This window comes from Pelmatolapia mariae, linkage group LG12 (assembly GCF_036321145.2).
Source record: "Pelmatolapia mariae isolate MD_Pm_ZW linkage group LG12, Pm_UMD_F_2, whole genome shotgun sequence".
Lineage (NCBI taxonomy): Eukaryota > Metazoa > Chordata > Actinopteri > Cichliformes > Cichlidae > Pelmatolapia > Pelmatolapia mariae.
The window spans coordinates 7,721,661-7,747,490 of NC_086237.1; the positions used below are offsets into that span (position 1 = coordinate 7,721,661).

The window sequence follows — 25,830 nt, forward strand, 5'->3', positions numbered from 1 at the left end:
TGTTCAAAAAAAAAAATTAAAAAAAATAGCAGTGTGTATTTTCATTTACAAACTGGAATATTTACAGTCAACTAACATTTGACACCTGCAAACAGAAGTTGCAGCCCAGGCTAACTGGACCACATTCCACAGATTTTCTGTATTCTCGGGTTTTGCGTCAAAAACAGAATTTTTGAGGTCACACCACAAATTTTCAATCAGATTGAGGTCCAGGGATTGGGCTGGGCTCTTTTTGGTCCTCAACCAGGATGTTACCTGCTTGCTGGTGTGTTTGGGGTCATTGTTCTGCTGAAACACCCATTTTAGGGGCATTTCTTTCTCCGCATAAGGCAACATGACCTCTTCCAGTACTTTTAGGTACTGAAACTGGTCTATGGTGCCTGTTATGTGATAAATGGGCCCCACTCCAAAGTATGCGAAACATCCCCAAACCATTATGCTTGCACCTCCTTGTTTTACGGTCTTCACAGTGTACTGTGGCTTGTATTCAGTGTTTGGGGTCGTTTCACAAACTGTCTGCAACCTTCAGACCCAATAAGAACAATCTTGCTTTCATCTGTCCATAGAATATTGCGCCATTTCTCTTTGGGCCTGTCAGTGTGTTCTTTGGCAAACTGTAACCTTTTCAATACTTTTTACGAGAGTTTCTTGCAAATAATTTGGCTTCACATAGGCATCCTCTGATTGTTAAAGTACTCACAGGTAAATGGAGATCTTCTTTGATCTCTCTGGAGCTGATCATTGGATGCTTCTTTGCCATTCTTGTTATTCTATCATCTAGGCAGATGGTAGTATTCCTTTTTCTTTCCCATTTCAAAGCATTTGAAATCTTTTTAGCTGAGCAGCCAATTATTTCCCCCTCTCCAATCAACTTTTGATTAAAGTTCTTTCTCCCCCAGTGCAATGTCTGGAACAACTCATTTTACTCACTGAGCAAGGGCTAAAATCAGCAGGTACAACAGCTGCTGCCTTCCTTCCTTAAATAAGGGCCTTAATTGACACCCATTTCTTCACAGATTGAATGACCTGAAATCCACACTGCTATTAATTTGAACACACCCCTTTCACTGAATGAGTCAATTACCCCCAATTAGCAGCATGCATGTCATGTGTGTTAAGTCTGTTGGTTGGCCATTAATCTGCTACACCTAGTCATGAATTTGTTCCCATGTTGTATCATCATTTTGCCAAAAGCAGTACTTAAACACATTAGTAATGTAAGACTGCTATAATTTTATTCTGTAATTATACCTTCCTTTTATGTGAAAAATTCTTCAAAGAGGAAAATCTGCAGTGAAATAGTTTAAATGAAGATCAAGTAATTAAACTACATGTAAAATAACAACTGGTTAGTTAAAAGAATAATAGACAAACTTTTTCACAATTGTTTTGGAGAATGCTGATTAAATAATGACAAAATGTTAGCCCGTTTACAATGCCAGTAGCAGTTTATAAAGTTAAAATTAATATTGAGATGAATTTAGTTAAGCTTATTGGTGCAGCCTGGTTCTGCTGGAGGTTTCTTCCTTTTAAAAGGGAGTTTTTCTTCTTTCGCCAAAGCATTTCCTCATAGGGGTGATATGATTGTTGGGGTTTTCTTTGTAGTATTGTAGGGCCTTTTCCTGACAATATAAAGTGCCTTTATGTGATTTTTGTTGTGGCGGCTTTAAGTGTGAACAATAGATAAAAAGTGCATAGAATAAAGTCATGTGTGACTCTGTGAATGTGTCTTTTAGGTGCTTAGTAACAATGACAAATGGTTCTAGTTCTTATATAGTGCTTTTTTTTTTCTTTTTTTTTTACTTTACCTGACCACTCAAAGCACTTAACAAAATGGGGAAAAATGATTAAAAAAAAATACCAGTTGTTGTAATGTATATTTATGTGGGCTCAAGAGTTGGTAGTTTGTCTTGTAATCGGAAGGTTGCCGTTTCGAGCCTCGGCTCCGACAGTCTCGATCGTTGTGTCCTTGGGCAAGACACGTCACCCGTTGCCTAATGGTGGTGGTCAGAGGGCCCGGTGGCGCTAGTATCCGGCACCATCGCCTCTGTCAGTGCGCCCCAGGGCAGCTGTGGCTACAATGTAGCTTGCCATCACCAGTGTGAATGGGTGGATGACTGAATGTAGTGTAAAGTGTTTTGGGTTCAATAGGGACTAAGTAAAGCGCTATACAAATACAGGCCATTTACCATATTTAGATTCATTATCAGAAGAAAACCAGTTCATGTAATGACATGCAAAAGGACACAATACACACAGCAACTATACAAAATAAGCAGCTAGGGCAGCCATTTTATCTTTAGGTTTTTTAGCATTGCCACGACGTCCACGTCCACGTCCCCGTCCTCCTCTTCTCCCACCCCCACCACGGTGCATGGAATGCCGCATGGTGGCATGCTTGAGCTCCACCAAATCCTGAAACACTGGATCACAAAAAACACAGCCAGTGTGTTGGGTCTCACTGGCAGGAAGAGGAGTGCGAGTCTTGTTAAAGTCCACTGCAACCAGAGAGGCATCACAGACATCACAGCTCTCCTGAGCAACCTGAGAAAAAAGCATTAACAAAAATAAATAAATCAAGGAACTGGGGTACTGTTTCATACTTTCCTCGGTTTCAGTAATGCTACAGATCAAAGATGCTTGTATGGAGAAAACTGAAAATATCCCAGTTTGACCTTTCTGTGAGCAGGTTGCATGCTCTCTGTACTTACAATGGGCTTTCTCCCACAGACAAACAACATGGGTATTACGAAATGACGATTCTACCTTGGCAGTAGGTGAGGATGCAATGGCAATAAAGAATGTAAGTGCATAGAATGAAGTGCTGTATGAATATGTGAGAAAGGTTGAACGTTACCTGTTTGTAGTATAGAGTGTGGTCAGTTAAAAAACATCTATACGTGCCAGTCCATAATAGACAATAATAAGACAATAATAAAGTAAGACAATAGGTAGGTAAGACAATAATTTTCTTACCTGCACTTTGTGTGCATGTTCAAAGAAGTGCACCACCACGTTGCATTTATTACAGGCCATCCTCCACTTTGGTCCAGATGTGGGGTCCAACACTAAAACTCCACTATCACACTCCACACACTGTCCAATGCCCAACGAGTTGAGAGAGTGCTGACATGATGGATGGGTACATTCATTGCATCCCATACCTGAGAAAAGCAGACAGCGCCACAGTGTCAGAGGGGCCCATGAGACCAGAAAGCACAAAGAAACAGGGTCGCTTTTCCTAAGACAGTAGTGCGTGTATTGTATGTATTGTGTTGTGTGTATTGAGCTCCTTCAATTATTCATTCATTACACAGCCAACTTCAGTTCCAATGAAGGGATAACCAGCATGTAAATATCTTGTAGTTTCCTCCCTTTCTCTCAGTCTCCCTTTCATTCTGTGGTTTTATTGGAGCATGTTAGAAGAATTGACATACTGTCCTCAAACATGCCTAAAACATTAATTAACTATTTAACACAGCAATCTTACAGAGGCAACTGTTGTTAAGACAGTGTTGGTACAATCTTAGAAATACCATATGTCTGAGATTTTTAGGAGCAAGTACAATAACCTCAGTTTTATGTGACTTTAGAAGAAGAAAATTAGAGATCATACAGGTCTTTATGTCTTTAAGACAATCCTACAGTCTAATTGGTGAGTGTTATCTGGCTTCATGGATAGATAATATAAGTGTAATGTGCTTGAGTTCAGCTGAACCACCCCCAGACCCACCTCAAGAAGAGGACCAGGGCACAGTATGCTTAAATAGGACTAGGCAGTAATCCTACTACTATAGTACAGATCGCCTAGTTTAAGTACTCTGGAATAGAGCAGGGCAATATGACCAAAAATATTTATCACGATATACATTTGAAAATTTGCAATAACGATATAACTGACGATATAATTGACACTAGACAAAATACTTTACAACTCCACAACTTTATTAGTGCAAAAAAACCCAAACAAACCATCAATGTATTTTCACTTAAACAAGCAGCTGTTTTTTATGTGCATTAAAGTTAAAGGCATTTTCAGTGGAAACTGGCCGACATATCCTCAGCATAACCATGTATAATATCCACAAAACTTAAAAAAAGGTTATACACACACAATACGGTAATATTATGTTGAAGCACAGTACGTATCACTCCGCGAGGCTCCTGACCACGGTAGCTGTAATGCTCCGACAATCCATCAAGCGGTGCGGCTTCGTAGCTTAGCAAAGTCGTACTAAAACATTTGACAGATTTGCGAGCGCCGTGTACCATATACAATCGTTTCGAGGTCAGTAAACACAACCAGAATTCATACATAAGGCACACGGGATTATAAGGGGCGCTGTCGATTTTCTGAAAAATCAAAGGATTGATTTTAAGTGTGCCGTATTTTCCAAAAAACACGGTAATAACAACGGCCCGCTAGCATGCTCTACTAAAAATAGTGCTTTGTTGTGTATCTGACGAAAGCTAAACCAGTTCCACACCACTGAAGTTGCAGCATTTTTACAAACCAATTCTGGTTCATCCGTTTCATTCAACGATCCGCTTTCGCCCTTCTCATTCTCCGTCGCTGCCATGCTTTTTCTGCCATGTGCGTATGAAAACAAAGGCACTGCGCATGCGCGTTTTACCCATATTCTATCGCGATATTTCATTTTCTTATCGTTGCCCAACATTATACCGGTATTAAAGTGAACGGTATGATATGGCCCAGCCCTACTCTGGACCTTCACCTTCAAAAAGGTATTTCTGCAAAATGAAACACTCTTACAAACTACTTTCCGCTGCTCACAAGGGGCTGCCACAGCAGGTGGCTCTGCATGTTTTATTTGGCACATTTTTAACATGGATGTCCTTCCTAACACCCCCAGGATCGAACCGATAAGCTCTTGCATTTTTAGGTGAATGTGTAAAGGTTTAAAAAATACTATTAAAAAACTTTCAGAGCTCAGCTGATTTCAGCGCAAATGCAAGTGGAAGTGTAATTGATAAAGCAGAATCAATGGGCAAGCAGACTGAAATAATGGGAACCAGTTCTCTACAACATCTGGTTCTTAGTTCCCTTCCCTAATCTTCACTGTGGCTGCCTGATGCCCCGTCTCTCTCGGCTTTTTTGACCATACTTGATTGACCATGCTAACCTTTTAGTGTTAAAAGAAAGAAGCAACTCTGTATTTTTGAATTGTTTAAAGTTGAGCATTGTCCATCTTGATTAAATGATTTTCAGGTTGAATGTAGCTCAGGAGGTAGAGCAGGTCTTCCACTGATCGGAAGGTTGGTGGTTTGATCCCTGGCTCCCCCAGTCTGCATGCCAAATATCCTTGGACAAGATACTAACCCCAAGTTGCTTTCCGATGCTTCATGAATGTTACCTAGGAAGCACTTAATGTATAGAAGTGCTTGTGTGAATAGGTGTATGTGGCATGTTGTATAAAGCTCTGTGAGTGCTCCAGGAGAGTAGAAAAGCGTTATATAAAAGAATCAGTCCATTTACCAGAAAATTATATTACGGATTAGTTTGATTCTTAGAGGGTTTCAAGGCTCATGCTAGCCAAATATGGTTGGTGGGCAGTGGTTAACATAACATTCCCATTCTGCCTTACCTTTCTTCATGTCCCTGAATGGCGGGTTGCTGAAGCAGTAGGGGCACAGGGGGTAGCTCTTTCCCCGCGCCCCTGAAGTCCACAGCACAAGCTCAAAGTCATCCAGTGGACACCGGAGCTCCTTGTAAAGCTTGATGGCTCCATTCTGGGGAAGACTGTAGGTCTCGTCACAGTGAGAGCAGTGGAGTCTGCTGGGCTTGGCCTGCATGCACATGTTTGCTTCATTTCATTTAAGAATCACTCACTGCCACTCATGGGCAGTTACACATTTTACCATAAAGTGGCTAAAGACCACTTCAGATCAATATCATTCATCAAGTAACAAGTTAGATTAATGTCAGTGCACTCAGATGCTCGCACCACATTTCTGCAGGCAAGTTTGACCCAGTGCGGTCCCAAGTCCCAGAATTACTTGCAACCCCCCCCCCCCCCCCCCCCCCGCCCCCCCAAAAAACAACAACAAAAAAAAAAAAAAAAAAAACCACAAACAAACAAACTGGTTGCACAAGACATCTACTTTCACACTCAAGTGACAGCAGAATCAGGAAGCAAGTCTGAAAACACACATCTATGTCTTCGCCGCTTCATGCTTAGCTATTATATATATATATATATGAGTCCTCTTCAGTCTTGTGTGGAACATACAGATCAAGTATTGAATGACTCTAGTGTGTAAGAAATAACACCATCAGCACAAAGCAGCAGCCTCTGTGCAGTGCACAATGATAACATTGATAATACGTTTCAGTATAAAAGCTGCTTAACTGTTGTGCACCATGTTTACTGCCCTATGAAAAATAGAATTATACCAATGTGTCCTGATGTGTTTTTTTTCCCCAACAGTAAAAGTTATGGCGAAAAGACACACTAAAGGCATTTTCTAAACTCCAAAGAAGACAAAAATACAAAAACAAAATTTTGTTTACTTGCTCGTCTTATGTAGTCCCTGGAGAAAAAGGCTAATGAAGACCACTGTGTTTGTACATTGCTCATATATCTCATACAGTGACAATTAGCAGAACTGCAGCTTCATGATTCATTCATGAACTTAAAAGTCCTTCGATCATCGGACAGAGATGGTAATAAAGGAAGCACATGAGCTTAATTCTCAAGGCCACAGTGAGTGGTCCACACAGGATAAATAAATAGTCATTTATTACTTTAAATGACAAAAGCACCGAGGGCAGACTCACGTGTCTAAATCCCAGCCATGTGGCTGTGAATTAGAATTGCAATGGTTAATTTCTTAGATGATTCAAAAATGCCACAATATCAAAAAGGCAGGATTTCCAAAGTCCTTGTCCTTAAACCCAGACAATAATATTTTAGGCTGTGAATCATGTTGAAAGAATTTGAACTGCAGAGAAATTTTTGCATTTTACATCTACAGATGTTGAGCACTATAGTGTTAGGATTTTCTTGTACAATCATGCTCCAACAGTCTTGATAATTCAATCTGTCTTCAAATGCTTCAGACGGGGTTTAGTAGCTTTGACTGCTCACCTGGATGTACTTCATGAAGCGGTGGCATTTGCCACAGCGGGACAGCGGCTTCCCAGTAGCAGCAATGGGAGAAAAGGAGACCTCCATCAACTCATCCATGTCTGGAAAACATAACACATAAAGTCTGAGCTTCAGCTGCATACAAGAAACTGGAACCTGCAGTGTGCTTTAATAATATGTCTCCTCTGCATTCACAGGTCACATGTTTCTTGTTGATGTAAAACTGTAATTACAGCACTGTTACCCAGTCCCTGCCATGTTCGACCCATTTAGCAGAAATCAGCCTGTTTAAAGCTCTGAGATCTTTTCCATCTGACTTAAAACAGTTTTAATATGGCACGGTTTTCTTACTCAAAGATTCAATGTGAGGTCACTAGCCACTTCACCATTTCCTCAGATTAGCGAACAACCTGTTCTGAGCCACAGCTACCACTCAGTAATAGACTGGTGAGCCAGGCTTTACTGCACAACTTTGAATTAGACAATTGGTTTAGAAAATGTATGGATGGGATCACAGAAAATAACGTCCTTCAGGCTTTGTACCAGATAATCCCTTCAAGGAACTTGTGACACTGCGTTCCTGTGGTTTCACTGGACTTACTGGTAATGGAGTCAACAAAGTAGTGAAACTTCCTCTTGAAGATATCCAGGGCGTGCTGTAGGACCTGCTGGTAGTTGGCCTTACCCTGCGCAATAAGGTTCAGCTGCTTTTCCACAGCACTGCGTATAGTGGGAAGCACCAGTTCTGCATCTGAAAAACACACAATTAAATTTGCATTAATAATAATCTTGTATTTTATTAGCTCTATAAACCACTCTGTCTGGTCCTATATCCTGCAGGTACTTGATTATATTCAAGTACCTGCATTAGTTGCCATAGTATCCAAAGATAAATCAGCTATGTTCCAGAAACCCTCCACTACTGACCAAGCACAAATTCATTAGAGTAAGAGAATACAAAGGTAACTTAAGCAAATGACCTATCTTGTAGTAGCCATGTACCAGGACTATGCCTAAGTTGGTTGGTTTCAGCTTGCGTCCACTCTCAACTGTCACATAGTTCCTCTGGCAGATGTTATTGATGTGGACTGGGATACTAGCATCAGTACCTGGAGGGAGGACAAAGACCAACATCTATAAAACTGTTTTTAGAATTTCCAGCCAAAGAACTGCTGTCATGCATGAAGTCCTCAAAGGTTGTCCTCAAAGATATAATAAACATGTGTAATGAGCAGAAAGATTAATGAATCATCCATGCAATAGAGATGACAGGCTGGGTGACTGGCATCTGCAGTCCGTTTCTGCCTTGCTTCCCACAAGCAAGGCAGAAACCCACCACACAATTAAAATATGACCAGACATGAAGTGATAACCCACAGCATGTCCATTTCCTGGACACAGACCGGCTGTTCCATCTAAGCGAACAGCTGAGTTTAAATTAAATAATGTGCACAGGCAGCTTGTCGCTTAAATTATTTAAAAAGTATTTAAGTGCTCAAGTATACCAATGCCATGTTTCTCCATGAGGGTGATGAGTTCAGCCTCAGTGAGGTAGTCTGGTGGGCTGGTTTGCTTTTCTATCAGCTTGATCTCATCTACTGAGAAAGTGTCTCCACGCTCACATACTGGTATGGACTCTTCCAGAGGGATGCCCTGCCATGGCATTACAGTCGTGTAACCTGAAAACAAAATGCACATTTAGCAAGGGTTAGCTTGCTGCAGGTGTGGTAATTCTTTAATGTTCACAAATCTCTGCACTGAAGATCTAAGCCATAATCTGATTGTTATACAAGTGAGAGGAGTAGACAAATAGATCCTTTCTTAATGTAAAGATCTATTAAGGTTTGATCTTCCCAAGACATGTTTAAAGGAAGTGTACACAACATTAACAAAAAACATTTCTGCAGGATTCTTGTCACTCATCATATCAGCAAAGAGACTAGACTATGGGGGAACAAAGTACTGCTCTGCAAAAAGAACACTCAAGCCTGAGATGCATAGACTCATGTAAATTTTTCTTCCACATGACTGCACGTTTAAATGATAAAAATTTTGTTGGAAGAAAGGGAAATACTGTTGCGGTTTGGGCCTGTTTTCCTGCATCTGGGTAAGAAGTATGGGTGAGACTATGTTTAATGAAGAAGTAAATTCTTAATCAAGCAGCTCTAAAGCACAATGTCAGGCCATCGTTCACGGACTCAGAAAGTTGATTAAGGACTCACTGCTGACATTATTTACAGCTGTATTCTAAAATAGTTATGAAGAACCACAAAATATAGACAGGTGTCAAATCCTAAAAACTCCATCTGAATAGTGCCACCATGTGGTCTGTATCATGTCTACACCAAAAGGTCATGCAATCACAGAGTCTGGCTATAAGCAAAGTTTATGATGTCATAAGGCACCTTTGACAGCTACATAGTCACAAGCAATTACTCCATACACTAAGCAAACAATGATGTTAATACAATGCAATGGTTTACTGCAGGTAAGTACTGCAAAATTCTGCAAAACAATCATCTATGTTTACCTGGTGATATAAGGGTTCTTCCACTACTTGAGAAAGCCTCTGTGCCAATGCTGAACTCTATAGTGGTTTGTAGGTACTTGCAGTCTTGACTTACAGTGGCAATAAAATGCCGGGTAATGTACTCATATAGCCGCCAGCCATCACTTCCTGTGGGAAGAAAAGAACACATTTGGGCACACATAGTTATTGATGTACTATTCTAATATTCTACGGGTAAGTCACTGTAATAACTTCACACTGTTAGATGTTGGGTTATTCCATTTCAAATAATTTTTAGAACAGTGTGTCTTGTGCCATATTAGCACAGTAATGTATTGACAGAGCAGTGCAATTAAAACAAGTGACCAGAGTAGTATACACAGTAGTGAAGCAGCATGATCAGTGTAGCAGCGTGTAACATAAAAATGAATCAGATATGATATGAAATACGACCATGAAAGTTCTGTGACAAGAATACGATATAAGGTCCTGTTTCAGTCACTTATGGATACTGTGAGGGGAGTGGGGGCACGTTCTGATTTAGGACCAGAGGACAGAAGCTACTAGAGTCTCGTGATTTTTGCCCCCATGGTGCAGAACCTTCTGCCTGATTGCAGAAGTTGAAACAGTTTGTTACTGGGATGGGACGAGTCCTTTAATATAATAACCTGCTTCAGTGCCACATGGAAGCTCCTGTCAAGCATCATGGTGGCTAAGATGAAAAGGCACATGGCTCAGTACGTGAGTAGGACACAGAAAGGAAACACCAGAGGGGCAAAACACCAGCTCCTAGTAGAAAGAGCAGCTGCCTGAGACTGTAAGGCCAGACTGACCAACCTGTGCACTACCTGGATTGACTACAAGAAAGCCTATGACTCAGTGCCTTCCACATGGATCTTGGAATGCCTAGAAATATACAAGATCAACAGGACCCTAAGATTCATCAGCAATTCAACAGGGACAACTTCAAATCAATAGCACAAGTCACCACCAAGACCGGGATGTACCAAGGAGGTGCCTTGTCCCCACTGTTGTTCTGCATAAGCTTGAACCCCCTCAGCCAGATCATTAACAAGACTGGCTTCTTCTGTCTGCCAGTGGGACATGCCATGCTGGGGCCTGTCCTTCGATAATGGTTTCTCTTCTTGCTCCCCTTCATTCTTGGGTTTCTGCTGTCTGTGGTATTCACCAAGCACATGATCAGCTGTGACCATTGTCAATAAGACAATGTGTCATTCACACCTGGCATCGATGGAGGCATTCATGGAGAGGAGGTGACTAATGAACGAAGAGAAGCAAGAAGTGAAACCATTATCGAAGGACAGGCCCCTGCATGGCATGTACCACTGGCAGACAGAAGAAGTGGCTGATATTGAAAAATCCTACTAACACCTGGAGAAAACTAAACTGAAACACAGAGGCACTAATGGTGGCAGCACAGTACACAGTACAGCACAACTTAAAAGTGAAGCACGAAGTCGATAGAGGCAGGCTGTGTAAAGATGCCTCTGAGACAATCACATAACAGCAGGGTCTAGTATGCTAGCAGGCAGGGAATAGTGTGTATGTAAATATTGAAAATAAAAATTCTTGTTTAATTAATTAATTTTTTAAAGGTCAGCTGACCCACTTTCAGGACATTTTTTCACACAGTTATTGATTTTACTATGCCTGTTGCTCATTTTTGTTGAATATTTGTAACATCTAATCTTAATAGTAACAGTTTGTAAAAAAAACTGAGTTCAGCTTATTGGTGCTGCCATCTACCAGTTAGTCATGCAGTGGCCCTGTGGGAAAATTAATTGCCCACCCCTGTGCTAGAGAGAATTTAAGAGTTCAAGTTAAATGGACTGATTCTTACATATAGCACTCCCCCAGAGCATTCAAAGCCATTTTTATACAACATGCCATTGTGGCGGGGGCGTGGTTTGCTGGCCTGCTGCAGAGGAGGGGTGACACAGTGAGCTCTCTGGGCGGCACGGAGGTGGGGCGGCAACAGGTGTACGGGACTTCGTTAATGAGGGAAATGTCTTTTTGTGGGAACAGATGTCTGTTCCCACAGTGAGATGGACCAGAGGATGCTGGCAGACAGACGGAGTGGCTGGGTGCCAAAAAACTGCAGATTATTGTCAAAATAAAGAGACACTAAGCATAACCCGTGTGTGTAGTTTCGTCTACTATCATTTGTGAGATTTGAGAGCACCTAATGCTTCTACATGATGACAAGCTTTGTGCACAGGTTGCTTTTGAAATCTGTTGACTCGCCTCAATAAAAATGCCCAAACCCTCATCAATTTGTGACAAATTGCTTTTTTAAACCAAATTCACAAATTCTACAACAAAGGATATTTTTTATTTTAACTATAATAATATTTTAACTATAATAACCATCAGACATCCTAACATGTCAGTTTGAATATTCAAACTCTTTATTAACCTAACATTTCCTAGATTGACTAACAGAAAATATGTCTACAATATTGCTCATTGCTCCTTGAAGGCATGCCCTATATAAATAGAGGTGTATCATAAAAAGAGGTGATATTGTTCAGTTATTTGCCTGTATTGCTCACCTAGTTCTGCTTCCGTGGCAGCACACATGGGAGTAATAGGTGGATGATCTCCAGCATCAGTGCCCTTCCTGGGTTGGTTTATTCCAGTTGAAAGCAGAGCTTTTACCTGATGAAAAATTAAAAAACCTTTTATCATTTTCAATCACATTAATTTCTAAGTGGCTCTTTCTTTGTACTACTGTAGGATTGCCTTGATGTGACTGTTGTTGTGATTTGGGGTTGTGTGAATAGAATTGAATTGAATTGAACTGAATTGAATGAATCACTTTATGTATACACATATAAGTAGCCTTGAATGAATGTATTCACCTCTTCTGCCCAGAGGGGGTTGTTGGTCTGCTGCTTCAGTGTTCCCTTCAGGTCGAAGTTCGCTGGGTAGTGGGTCGTCTCGGTACGTGGGTAGCTGATGTAGCCCTGTGTATATAGGCGCTCAGCAATCTGCATAGTATGCTGGGGACCCATGCCTGAAACATAATATCACATCCTTTTTCTCTTTAATTCTTTCACATTTTTTCTTCCAGCAGACAGAGTACACCGATGAGGAAGGCTGGATGTGATTGGCTGCAAACTGGACACACTTGAAACTATGGCATAGAGGCTGTCACTAAACAAACTCTTATCCATCTATGTATAACCCAGATCACCATCTGCACCATTTACTGGACAGGCAGTGGAGCATCTTCTCTAACAGACTCATCAACCTGCGCTGCCACAAGGGCACATCCAGCAGTCTTTCATGCCACATATAGTAAGTACAAAGAAATCCATCATCTAACAGAGAAATGCGTTGAGATATCTTATATCACATAAGTATTGAGTGTGATGGTTAAACTCATTAAACATTAAAACAATAGAAAACCTGAGTCCATTCCTGTGAATACAAATTCCATTCAAAAGACTTTTTATGATAAGTTTAGATATAAGGTAAGAATAGAACAGAAGATGCTCTCCAGTTCAGTGACTGTTCCTCTCGATCACAAAGGATAAAGTGTAAGGTGGGTTTTCCAGTACAATATGACCCTTATCTTTCATTGAAACAATATTAAAAGTACAAGGATCAAATATAAAGACAGTATCATTTTATTATTGCAAACATAATAATCAAAGATCAGAACAACTGTCAGTGTTATAGCAGCCATATTCACAACCCGAATTCCGAAGATGTTGGGACGCTGTGTAAAGCGGCGATTGGCAATAACAGTTTTATTTATAAAGCACATTTGATTATACTTTAACTCATGCTGCGTAACACAGTAGCTAAAAGTAGTGGATACCCCTCAGCCTCCTAGTAGATACACCTAGGATATCCTATACCATATAACCTATACCGATCACTCAAAATACTTTACACTACACCACATATCCATAAAACACATCCTGCATCAATTTAGAATCACCGGGGAACCAAACGTGTTCAATTATATTTGAGTCAGTTTCATCTAATCAAGCTTAACATTCTTAGTTCAAACTTCATAAAGATTAAACAAACCAAAACAAGAAAAAAAACTATAATTGTTTTTCCTATCCATGACTCATGAAAAACCACAACCCATCCCCTCAGTGTATTTCTATGCTCAGGAGAAATGACAGCTGATGAAAAAGTAAATATAAATAACTGTAAATGTAAATATACATATGTAAATACCTAAGGCAGAACTAGCCACTCTCAACATCTCCACTGTGTTTAAGGCTTGAGGCCTCTGCTTGGTCTTCTCCTTCTTACTCACCAACTCCACCTGTGAGAGAGAGCAGACACCTGCTTAAGCAAGCTGACCTAAATTTATTATAATTCAGATTGACTGGGACTTGCCCAGCTAGTGGAAAATGTTTTATAAAGCAGACGTTTGTCTTTGTAGTTAATTTAATATTTGGTGTATAATAATCATGACCTTCACAATGTCAGACAGCACACGTACAATAATAAAATATTATCTACACACCACAAAGTCTGGTTTTTGCACTCACCTGCGCCTCCCTGGATGTCTTGGCCAGGTTGACAAACATTTGACCCACCTCTCTGTCAAAGACCCTAACTCTGTTCCAGTCCAGTGTCAGTGGACTCTCCTTTCCTTTAAAAACCTGAACAAAGCACATCACTTCTGTCAATACCGCACAGAAGAAAGGAATCTTTGACAGTGTGGCAGGAAACTGAGGTCATGGTTTACCTTTGCCTGGATGACCCAGTAAGTCTCTGGTTTAAAGGACTGGATCTTGTCATGGCGTTCCACACAGAAGCCAAGTGTTGGGGTCTGGCACGGACCAAAGGAGATTAACGAAGAGTCTAGATTGCCATATTTCCCTTGAAAATACTTTGTTTGGAACCTGAAAAATAGTTTAGTCAAGAAAAAAAAAACCTTAAATGAACAGTATAAATATCTTTGATCAGCTGTAATCAACCATGTTTTCAAAGATTTTGGAATTTCATAAACTTCTGACCAGATGAACTAAGCTTTGGATGGAGGTGAAATCACACAAAAACAGTGCTCTGTGGCATTTTAAGTTTGGGACCCTTTTTTAAAATTAGTGCAGTTTGAAAGTGTGGTATTTAACTAACCTTCCTCTTCTGCTTGATTAATCACACAATTCTGAGCTTACGTGAGAAATCAAAGTCAAAGTCAAAGTAAACTTTATTGTCATCTCTGCTACATACAGTACAGTATATAGAGAGATGAGACAACGAGGTTCCAGTATCACCCTGGTGATATTTATTTGAATTGTAATTTTGAAACCTTCTACATCAGTAGACAGCTGTGTGTGGGTGAATAGAGCAGTGTACCGGGTGAAGGCACAGCCAATACGCAGATCCAGCTCTTGCCGTGCATCTACTGACAGAGCTTCATTGCGATTGGGCTCTCCAAGGCGGTTCATAGCATTCCAGATGTCAGTGTCAGTAATGGAGCTGAATTTGGCACGGTAAACACTCTTGGCACTTCCCTTATTCATCACTGGCTGAATGGCATCCAGCACCTTGAAGAGAATTACAGGTGAGGCAGAACACAGAAACAAACAGCACAAAAAGATCAAGAACACGAACAGGACAAAACTGGAAAGAGCACACAAAATTAAATGACAGCAGCTTGAGCATGTACCAGGGTCACTAAAGGATGGCTGTAGGCCATCTGATCCAGCTCCAACTATAAGTTTTATCAAAAAGTTTGAAAGCTTTATGTTAATAGAGAGTAGAGAGTACTAATAAGAAACAGATGTGGTGACCAGCATTACCTCGAAACATATGTTCTCTCCTTCTTTGTCACAGTCCAACCACAAAACCACACAGTCACTGCCTCTGGCTTCAACCTGACATGATACCACAAACTTAGGGTTAACAATGCAGTGCAGTGAAAACATATTTGCACCCTCCCAAATTTGTTAGTATGCTGCGCAACTGTCACACGTTTCAAATCTTCAAAAAAATTATATTAGAAAGAGAAAACCTGAAATAAATACAAAGTGCAGTTTTAAAATGATGATTTCATTTATTAAGGGAACAAAATCTATCAAATCTACCTGGCCCGTTTGTTGATAGTGAATTAAATGTGATTAACTACATTTTGGAAAGCTGAGTTTAATTTGATTAGCCACATAGCCTGATTACTGCCAGATCTACTGAATCAAGAGATCTTTTAAATAGAACCAAGTAGGCTAAAAGATCTCAAAAAGTAACACAATGGTTTTTTTTTTTGATTGTGGCACTAAGAAACAAAGTCATTTCTCAGGCTCTGGGACTCAAGTGAACCATGGTGAGCGCTATTATCCACACATGGAAAAAAAAACCTACAACTGAACTCCAACTTCAAAACTTCAAAAGTATTGCTCAGTTGGCTTATTCCGCAGGACAATGATCCAAAACCATTCAAGGCACTTTATATTAGGGAAAGACACTACATCAAGATCGATAACATAATAATACACCAGTAAGTCTACATCTGAACAGCTAAAAAAAAGCCAAATAGGTTTTGGAGTGACTAATCAAAGTCCAGACTCTAATCTGATTAAAATAAGAAATCACATAACAACTAGTACCAATGTATTGTAAAGCCAATTAATGGGTCAACCTACCTGAAGAAACTTGACCATGTTGAGTTTAGGGTTGGCTTCCTTCTTTTCAGTAGGAGCTTTACTAAAGAGTTCTGCAGGGTCTACTTTGTCCCAGTTGTTATATTTCCCTGGAAAATAAAGAAAAAGTGCAACATCCTTCACATTCACTACACTATTGCTGTGGACCAATATCAGCCACACAGTTCATATCACTTGATCACTGCAGTTATATAAAGGAGCAGAACGTTTTTTGAAGTGTACTACAATACACTGATTGATACTTTGCTTTTCTATACAATGGTGCTTCAAGAAACAGAAAATAACCCCTTCATCATCTGACACCAATAAGTTGTGGCGTTTTGAACTGTATTATTTTATAACACTGTCCCTAATAATCTGTTTTAATTACTCCTCCCATGTAAAATTAGGAGGTGAAAAAAAACAGTGAAAATTTAGATCAAGGCTGAGCAAGACCTAACATGGAGGATACCCACCAATAAAATCGAGACTCATCACATGCCCACAAACAGAAGTCATCTTAAAGTGTACAGTTTGGCCCTGGAAAATGCCGGTGTATTCGTGCACTGAGCATGCGCCATTGAGCCCCTTGCGACTTGTACAATTTCCTAAAGAAAAAGGAGAGCAAATTAGGCATGAAAAAGGCTACACGGTTATCTTATTATAATTACAAACAGATAAGGTCATTCAAAACATTTCAATGTTCATGTTAAAAAACCAGAAGCCTTAATACAAATTGAACAGCTCAAACAGCAGATGAATTTTAATTGACAGGTCAGCACCTACACCTTCATTTTGCTGCTCCTTTTATGGAGATCCCATCTCATCCTATCTCTAGCATCCTCCTCTGTCACACCAACTCTCTGCATGTCCTCCACGACCCTGCATTCTGTTTTCTTCTATGGGCTTGGAGAGTTTGGAGGTATGGTCTTCTCTCCAGACTGTATAGGAATTTCAAGACCATACCTCCACCTGCTCCCCATTCTCACTACAGATCACAACGTGTTTGCAAACATCACAGTCCACAGACACTTCTGTCTGAGCTCATCTGTCAGTCTGTCCATCATCACTGCAAACAAAAAGTGGCTCAGAGCACATCTCTGATGTAATCACCAATCTGTCCTCATACATATCTTGCACCACCCTCACCACCCTCTTGACTTCCTCATGCAGTACCATAGTTAGTCTGTCAGCATCTTCATCCACAAAGTGAAGTTCCTTCAGATTTACTCTATACTTCTTCATCAACACTTGAAAAGCCAACATCACATCTGCAGTGCTCTTTCTCCAACCAGATGACAGCTTGGAGTGAGATGTGTCTGCACTGCCAGTCTAGCTGAAGTCGTGAGATGGGGATCTGCTGCGACACTGTCAACTGTTTCTCTGTTCTGCTTTCTCCTCATTTTATCTGGCTCTTGACTTTTACTATTGATTTTCTTTCTTCTATGCTCTAGTTTTTTAAGGTTTTACTCACACATGTATGTTATTCACTTCGTCCCGGTATATTTTCAACATGTACTGATGCTGTCTTGTAGTTCTATCTGGGATGTAGAGCCTGACTGATTTACTGACCATATTAGAAGATATTATGAAGAGTGTTTTAAACTCCACATGTCAATGTCTCCCCACACACCAAAATCTAAAACATAAAGAACAATAATGATTTAAATTGTTTTGAGATGCTCTAATACCTCTGATGTGACCATTTTTGTTCAGGGGTTTTGCAGGCACCATCTGAAATTGGCACTGTTTTCATTTTACCACTTTTTGTCGTTTGTTGTTGTTTAAAATTCCCAGCACATAAAGAGCAGCGCAAATATTTTTGAGAAGGTCTGATACATGTAACTGTTCTTAGTCAGTGGTTTTTAAAGTCACTATCTAGACTTTTGTTTATTTCATTTGATGTTATCACATTTTTTATTTTACAATTTTTACATGGTATAAGCACAAAAGAGCACCTTTTTCACCACCACCCTAGGGGGCGTCTTCCATTTTGACCTCGGGACTTCCAGGTTATACTCGGCACAGATGTTTCTGTACACTATGCCGGCCACTTGGTTATGGCGTTCCATGTATGCCCTGCCTGCTAGCATCTTGCACCCTGCTGTTATGTGCTGGATTGTCTCTGGGGCATCTTTACACAGCCTGCACCTGGGGTCTTGCCTGGTGTGATAGACCCCAGCCTCTATGGATCTTGTGCTCAAAGATTGTTCCTGTGCTGCCATGATTAGTGCCTCTGTGCTGTCTTTCAGTCCGGCTTTGTCCAGCCACTGGTAGGATTTCTGGATATCAGCCACCTCCGCTAACTGCCAGTGGTACATACCGTGCAGGGGCTTGTCCTTCCATGGTGTTGCCTCCTCTTCCTCCTCATTCTTGGGTTTCTGCTGCCTAAGATGGCCCCAACCGACCACATGTTCAGTGAATATCTCTATTCACGTGGTCGGTTGGGGGCCATCTTACTGATGTATTCGTGGATGTTTGTTGTCTCCTCCTGGACCGTGGTGCTGACACTCACCAGTCCCCAGCCTCCTTCCCTCCACTTAGCGTACAGCCTCAGGGTGCTGGACTTGGGGTGAAACCCTCCATGCATGGTTAGGAGCTTCCTTGTCTTGATGTCAGTGGCTTCTATCTCCTCCTTTAGCCAGCTAATTATCCCAGCAGGGTACCTGATCACGGGCAGTGCTTAGGCGCTGATAGCCTGGATCTTGTTCTTACGTTCAGCTGACTCCTCAGGACTTGCATGACCCTCTGCAGGTACTTGGTGGTTGCAGCTTTTCTAGCGACCTCTTCATGGTTCCCATTTGCCTGCGGGATCCCCAGGTACTTGTAACTGTCCTCTATGTCTGCAATGTTGCTTTCTGGTAGTTCGATCCCCTCAGTTCTGACTACCTTCCCTCTCTTTGTTACCATCCGAATACACTTCTCGAGTCCGAATGACATTCCGATGTCATTGCTGTATATCCTGGTGGTGTGGATCAGTGAATAGATGTCTCGTTCACACTTGGCATACAGCTTGATGTCATCCATGTACAGGAGGTGTCTGAAAACTGCTCCATCACGTAGTCGGTATCCGTAGCCAGTCTCGACTATGATCTCACTGAGGGGATTCAGGTCTATGCAGAACAGCAGTGGGGACAGAGCATCTCCTTGGTAGATCCCGCACTTGATGGTGACTTGTGCTATGGGCTTGAAGTTAGCCTCTAGTGTTGTCCGCCACATACCCATTGAGTTCCTGATGAAGGCTCTTAGGGTCCTGTTGATCTTGTATAGTTCTAGGCATTCCAGGATCCATGTGTGGGGCATTGAGTCATAGGCCTTCTTGTAATCAATCGCGTGCTTTTCGTCCTTTTCCCATATGCTCTTCCAGTATTGTTCTGTCTCCAGCCTTGGTGGTGCTGTTCTCATACTGTTCCCCTGCCACTGAGAGTACACCTTTGCTGGTTCTGTGGAGAACAGCTGGTTTATTCCCCTACCTTCGATCTCTCTAGTGTACCTCTTCAAACGGCTGGCCAAGGCTGTGAGTCGTTGCTTGGCAGTTTCCAAGGCCTCAGGTATGAACAGCTTGCTGTATTCTTAGGCACCTTTTTTATCACATCTTTCTGCAGCTCCGATAGTTACCTAACCTCCCTCCGTGCTACCTTGATCTTAGCCTCTAGCCTCCTTCTCCATGGAGGGTACTGCCCCTTGTGGCTGTTCAACTTGTATCCAAGCATCTCACGTAGCTTGTTAGTCTCGGTAATGGAGGCTGTGTGTATCGTCCGTAGTGCTGCTAGCAGTTGTACAAAATCTCTCTCTCTCTCTCTCTCTCTCTAGAGAGAGAGAGTGTGTCTCTCTCTCTCTCTCTAGAGAGAGAGAGACACAGAGAGAGACAGAGGGAGATATTTGTTCCCTAAAACATTCATCAGCATATCATACCATATTTCAATTTAATGCAAATATTTATCTTCAGCAAGACAGTTACTTGTCTTGATGTATTAGTGTGGGGTCTTTATGTTGTAAGGTCTACCTTACAACATAAAGTGCCTTGAGGTGACTGTTGTTGTGACTGGGTGCTGTATAAATAAAACTGAACTGAATTAATAAATGATTTGTTTTGCATTTTTTTCTACTGAGCTTTTTACATTTAAAAATCGATTTAAAAATGAACTTCTGAATCACAGTCAAAAACTTTACAGAAAAGTTACTTCACTTTTTTTGTTCTCTCATACTGTAGTCTAATTGCTGATGAGTCATAGAAGCAGCCATTAGCACGAGGCCAAAGTGGTCGTGAGCAAGCGTCCCTCTCCCTGCTTACCTGAAATTTCTGGTACAGACTGATGTCCTTATGAATAAAATGACTCTCTCAAGGCTGAATTATAATGACAGTACGCAAACTATTATGACAGTAACTAATATATTCCCAACCCCCTACACAGACACAGCTACCCCAGCCTCTTTTAGGTGAACAACCCAATCAACAATACACACATACGCAAGCAGAAATCCAGCCAAGAACAGGGCACATATATATAGAGGTAGGTCCAGAAACAGTTCACAGATCGACTCCAAGCCAAAGGACAGAGTGACCATCAAAGAAAGGAAAAGAAGCTCCACTGCACCTAACTCCAGCCAAACAGTCAAGCCATGGAACAGCTCCAGGTAAGTATGCTGCCTTTTTGGTTTTTAGTAATGCCGACTGACATACAGCAACGTTAAACTCAGACGGGCTTTAAGGAACACACTTTTCACATCTTTCAACTCTATTTAATTCAATCTTGCAGGTTAGTAAAATTAAACAACATTCATTTTCTATTAGAGCTGGGTATCGTCACAGATTTCTATAACTGATTTGATTCGATTTTGACTCAGACAGTCAGAAATATTATAATTCTTATTATTTATCAGTACATATCCATATTTTTATATATATGTATAAAAACAAAGCTGACACTTGTAAGACTTTAGAGGTGCAAGCATCACAGCAGATGCCTTTTTGTCAAAGTGACTGAGGATAAAACACGGAAAAAAATAAAGTAGATTTTCCTGGCCTGGCTCTTATAGCAGATAACGCCCTTAAAAATATTCTGCAGTAGTTAAAAAACTGAAGAAAACCACAAGTCAGTATATGAACATTACCAGATGCTGCTGAAGTGAAAAGCAGAGCAAAGTTACAGAGGTTTTATTAGAGAAATAGCCAAGCGTTTTGCAATCTAGCATATATGGTAAAAGCTTAAATTTCTTTGGTATTGAACCGCAGAAATTAGGCTCTCTTATCGGAGGTCGGTTTGGAAAAAAAAACAAAAAACAAAACGGCGGGTGACAGCATGCAATCAACAGTAGACTGGTGCGTAAAAAGCAAGCAAATAATGCAGAAAACAGAGATTATTGATGGTAAACTGGTCTCTGAGCACACTGTGAGAGAGCAGTGAAAATGTTTTTCAAACATGAAGCGTACTTTTGCTCTTCTTTTGCTGCTGGTTCAAACCGGCAGCTTCTGAATGTGTGAGATGTCAGCTTTCAGCACCCCACTGCATGTCCGCGGACATGAATGAGCCGTGTTTTGTGTTTACATCTGTTTACCTGCTCTCATTTGCTGTTTTAGCCGTTTGGTGGTTGTTGAAATAGTTTAACCTGAGATTCTGGCATTCCTGGCAAAATAGATTTATATTTAAAAATCGATATCGCATTATTCAAACTAAAATCAATTTGAATTAGAAAATCAATTTTTAAAATCCCACCCCTATTTTCTACATACTTACTTTATTAGACATCTATAGCAGTGTTCAAATATCTGCAATCCTGACTGCACAAGTTAAGTGTATGAATCTATTACAAAAAGAAAAACATTTGTATGAACCCACTACAACATTTCTATGAGTCCATTTTTTAAAGACCAGTACAGGAATGTTATTCACCTGATTGGCAATATCTACCAGTAGCTCAGAATAAGGAATTTGTACAATAGGAAGAGGTTATGCCAGATTTCCTAATATAATAGTAATTAAAAGCTGGGTCTCTGATAATGTAGGGAGTGTTGTTCAAGTAAAGTAAGTCAGTAAAAAAGAAAAGAACAGCCCTGTAACATCGCTGTATGTGATCAATCTTGAGAGCCAGACAATGTAAGAGAGAGAACCACAACAACCCACCATGAACAGGCACAGTGAAGTGGTGGTGAGGAAATCTTTAAACAGGAAGTGACTCCTGGCAGAACCAGGCTCAGTGTGGGACCCATTTACCTTCTGTGGACAAATTAGATAAAGGACCCAGTCACACCTGATGAACTCAATAGGGTGACCTTATCTACTTCAGACCAACTTCCAAAATTATGTCAAGGCAAAAGTAGCGCTGCATGTTTTTCAACCTAGAGGTGACAGAATATTTGACACCTGTATAATATTTTTCCTTAAGAAATATGAGCATGGCTTCTGCTAAAATCTTTAACAAACGTAAGAAGCCAAAACTTACAAAGTAGGACAGGAAGTCTAAAGTCAAAAACTATCCCATCATAGGAGACCAGTATTACATTTGCCACCTTTAGAAGCTATAGAAACCTTGGTGATGTGTCTGGGTTCACTGATAAGAAACTCATCAATCCATCAAAACATAAACTCGCTGACTGTGTGTTCTGCAGCTGCGTGTCTTTCTGCTGTGTCTGCTGGCCCTTCATCAATGCGTGGCCCTGTCACTGAGCAGCCAGTGTGTGGACGAATCCTTCTGCACGTACAGCCTGCAGGACTACCACAGCCAACTGGTCAACCTGCCCACCCGCATCAACGAGCGCAGCATTGCGACCTGGAGCTACGTGTAAGTGCTGGAACCTGCAACCCAAACTCTAATGCTGATTCTGCTTGGCTGAGAGAATGTTGAATGGGATGGGTCTATCCAGCAGTGTTAAGTCTGGTACTAAGAAAAAGCGTCTCTCCATATTGGACTTTTACAAATTAGCAGAAAAAGCTGCGGGAGTCCTTCATCAAAGCACCTGACCAACAAACTTTGTGAAGAAAAGCAACTTTTGTAGCTTTTTGTTTCTCTGTTTGTTTTACACAGAGAAAAATCTGCAGTATGTCTGCAGAAGTTGAGGCTTTCGTAACATTTTTCAGATCGAAAGTGAAATAATACAAAATATTGTATTAATTAAATATCTTAATTTTTATAATTAAATTTTTTTTTTTTTAAACTCCACACTTTTCACAAGCCAATGAGCCATTACACTCTGAGCCATGAGCTGAGGGTTGTTAGGTTGGACAGTAATTAATATTAATAAAAATGCCTACACCACCATAACATCTGTTTTCAGCAGCACAACAACATGCCTCCAATTAACGTCAGAAAGCCTTCCAAGAAGACAGAGTAAAGGTAGATTTCTTATGCCTTAGTATATTGTATATTTTATTTTATTTGACTTTGACCTTTGTCTGTACTTGAGATTATTTACATATTTTTGCATTTAAGATTATGGTTTCTTTAAAAAAAAAAAAGATTTCAAATTTTTTTTAGAGATATTGTATGCAGTTAAACCTTTAAACACTGCAATTCTAAAATGGAAACCAATGAGTAGTTCATTCTTAAAGACCTGTGTTTTTTTTCTAATTTGAATATTTATTAATGCTCATTAATAACAAAAAAAAGTTATTCTTATCTGATTAATCAATGGAATAATCGATAGATTACTCGAATATCCGATAGCTGCAGCCCTACAAATTAGAGCTCTGGATCTTTAAACTCGATCCATTTAATAATAAAACTCACTGGCTCACAGCCTAATACAGGAGACGTGGACATCCCTCTTGTTTGTTGCAGATCAAAGTGTAACTAGAGAATGCATTTCCTGAAGAAAATGCAGTGTGAATGCCGACAACTGAATGGCTTGAGCTGAAATGTAATAATTGCTGAATATTTAGTTAAAAAATCTTGAATGAGCTGAAATACACTGAATCATTCACCTGAGAGCAAAAGTGCAAAACTGTTGAAAGCTGAAGTTCACACAGAAGAAGTTTCAAAGCTGGAAAGTACCTGAACGTCTTTAAAGTTAAATTAGAAAAAGCTGATTAATGACAAAAGAAAATTTAGCATCAGAAAACTTCTGAATGAATAATGAAGTCTGGTATTCCTTAAATCACTAGAAGAGTGGAATTACGTATTTTAAATGTCTAAACTCAAGAATAACAAACGAAAAAAACAAATATTTGCAAAAAAGCTGTTGCATGCGTATGTCTGTGAGTCTGAGTTACTGATGCTCAATGGGGAAACAAAGACATTAGACAAGGTTAAAAAACTTAACACCTTCCTACTCTTCCAGGGATGCTGATGCTATTTTCTGGAGAACTGATTGGCCAGTAGGTGGTGATTTCTAATCTGGAATTTAACCTGCTCCAGAGCAGGTTAGATTCACAGCATGAGTTACCATGGTGAATTACCTCAGCAAGAAGTGAACCAACTTTGTAGTACAGAAAATCCAGATAAGCCCAAATCCAGATTCATAGTATAGGCCTACTCTTCATCTCTCACCAGGGAAAACATCGACTTGAACCGGGTGCCTCAGGTCATTCATGAGGCCAGCTGCCACACCGGCCACTCCTGCAGGGGACTCGACAGTGAATTTGGTTTAGAGACCATCCCTGTATCCCTGAGGATGCCAGTCCTCAAGAAGAACCCCAGCTGCTTCCCCTCAGCCAGCTACTCTCTGGAGTTCGAGCTCATCACTGTGGCATGTATATGTGCCATCTCCAGACACAGCTGAACACAACAGAGCATGCTATGGTCAACTTGGGCCACTGGAGAACTTCACCAACATCCACTGTTTAGACAAAGTAGAGTCTTCACATCAGTTTTACTGAGAAATAGCCCATTTCACTCATTGTGCTTGTTTTCCAGAAGACACTGAAAAGGTTATCACTTATTACACACCTGTTAACAGCTCATTAAAGCAATCTGAGACACTTTACATTATACGGTGTCAATTTTGTGTCCATGTGTAGTGTTTTGACAGCCTTGTTATCACAACACTTTTCTGTTTAATTCGAGATCCAGTCTAAGAGTGTCTAAAAAAAAAAAAAAAAAAAAAAAAAAAAAGAGTACTGCTTTAACTATTGTATATAATATGTCATTTAGCAGTACAGGCAAACACAGGAAACCAACAAGTCCAACACTGGGATCATTATTTGGATTACTCTAATTAAGACAAGCAGGCCAGCCAGGCTTATATATGCTGAGTGCCCAGATTTGAGAAATCCTTATATTCTGAAAAAACAAACAAAGAAAGAAACAACAAAAACAAAACTAAAACCAATCAAACGCCAAAAGGTCAGCCGATCAAAGCTAATCAATTTCATTTCGGCTCCACCATACTTCCACTGCGTGCTGATCGACACAGCTTTTACTCTGTACCCACCTTTAGAAAGGATTTTGGCAATGGCCTGAGCCAAGGACGGCTTCTCCGCTACCATCAGCACACTTCTCATGATGAGCAGTTTCCCTCAGCTGTCGCTCACTGTCCCAGTCTTGTCAAAAGGAAACACTGACCTGTGCTCTGCTTATCACCGGCTAACAGGCTGTGTGAGAAACTACTGCAGTGGCCATGGCGCGTTCTACCATACGAGATCTA

General features: G+C 40.5%; 1 protein-coding gene across 1 annotated transcript; it reads right to left on the minus strand.

Annotated features, from left to right (window-relative positions):
• Positions 1-25,830, minus strand: top3b (DNA topoisomerase III beta). Its single transcript, XM_063490105.1, has 18 exons — positions 25,618-25,830; positions 16,724-16,855; positions 16,251-16,357; positions 15,414-15,488; positions 14,968-15,158; positions 14,357-14,513; positions 14,157-14,270; positions 13,837-13,927; positions 12,501-12,655; positions 12,192-12,297; positions 9,640-9,786; positions 8,615-8,788; positions 8,090-8,218; positions 7,711-7,860; positions 7,110-7,210; positions 5,607-5,808; positions 2,977-3,164; positions 1-2,544 (listed from the first exon to the last, which is right to left on the minus strand). Exons 1-18 carry the CDS (start codon positions 25,685-25,687, stop codon positions 2,263-2,265), a joined length of 2,571 nt encoding a protein of 856 aa, XP_063346175.1. The 5' UTR covers positions 25,688-25,830; the 3' UTR covers positions 1-2,262.

Excerpts from the sequence above, each read along its gene's own strand:
- top3b (XM_063490105.1), bottom strand. The coding sequence starts at position 25,687 with ATGAGAAGTGTGCTGATGGTAGCGGAGAAGCCGTCCTTGGCTCAGGCC. Across the intron at positions 13,928-14,156 it reads AGACATCCAGGGAGGCGCAG|GTGGAGTTGGTGAGTAAGAA; the intron begins GTGAGTGCAAAA and ends TCTCTCTCACAG. Across the intron at positions 3,165-5,606 it reads ATTCAGGGACATGAAGAAAG|GTATGGGATGCAATGAATGT; the intron begins GTAAGGCAGAAT and ends TGCTTTTCTCAG.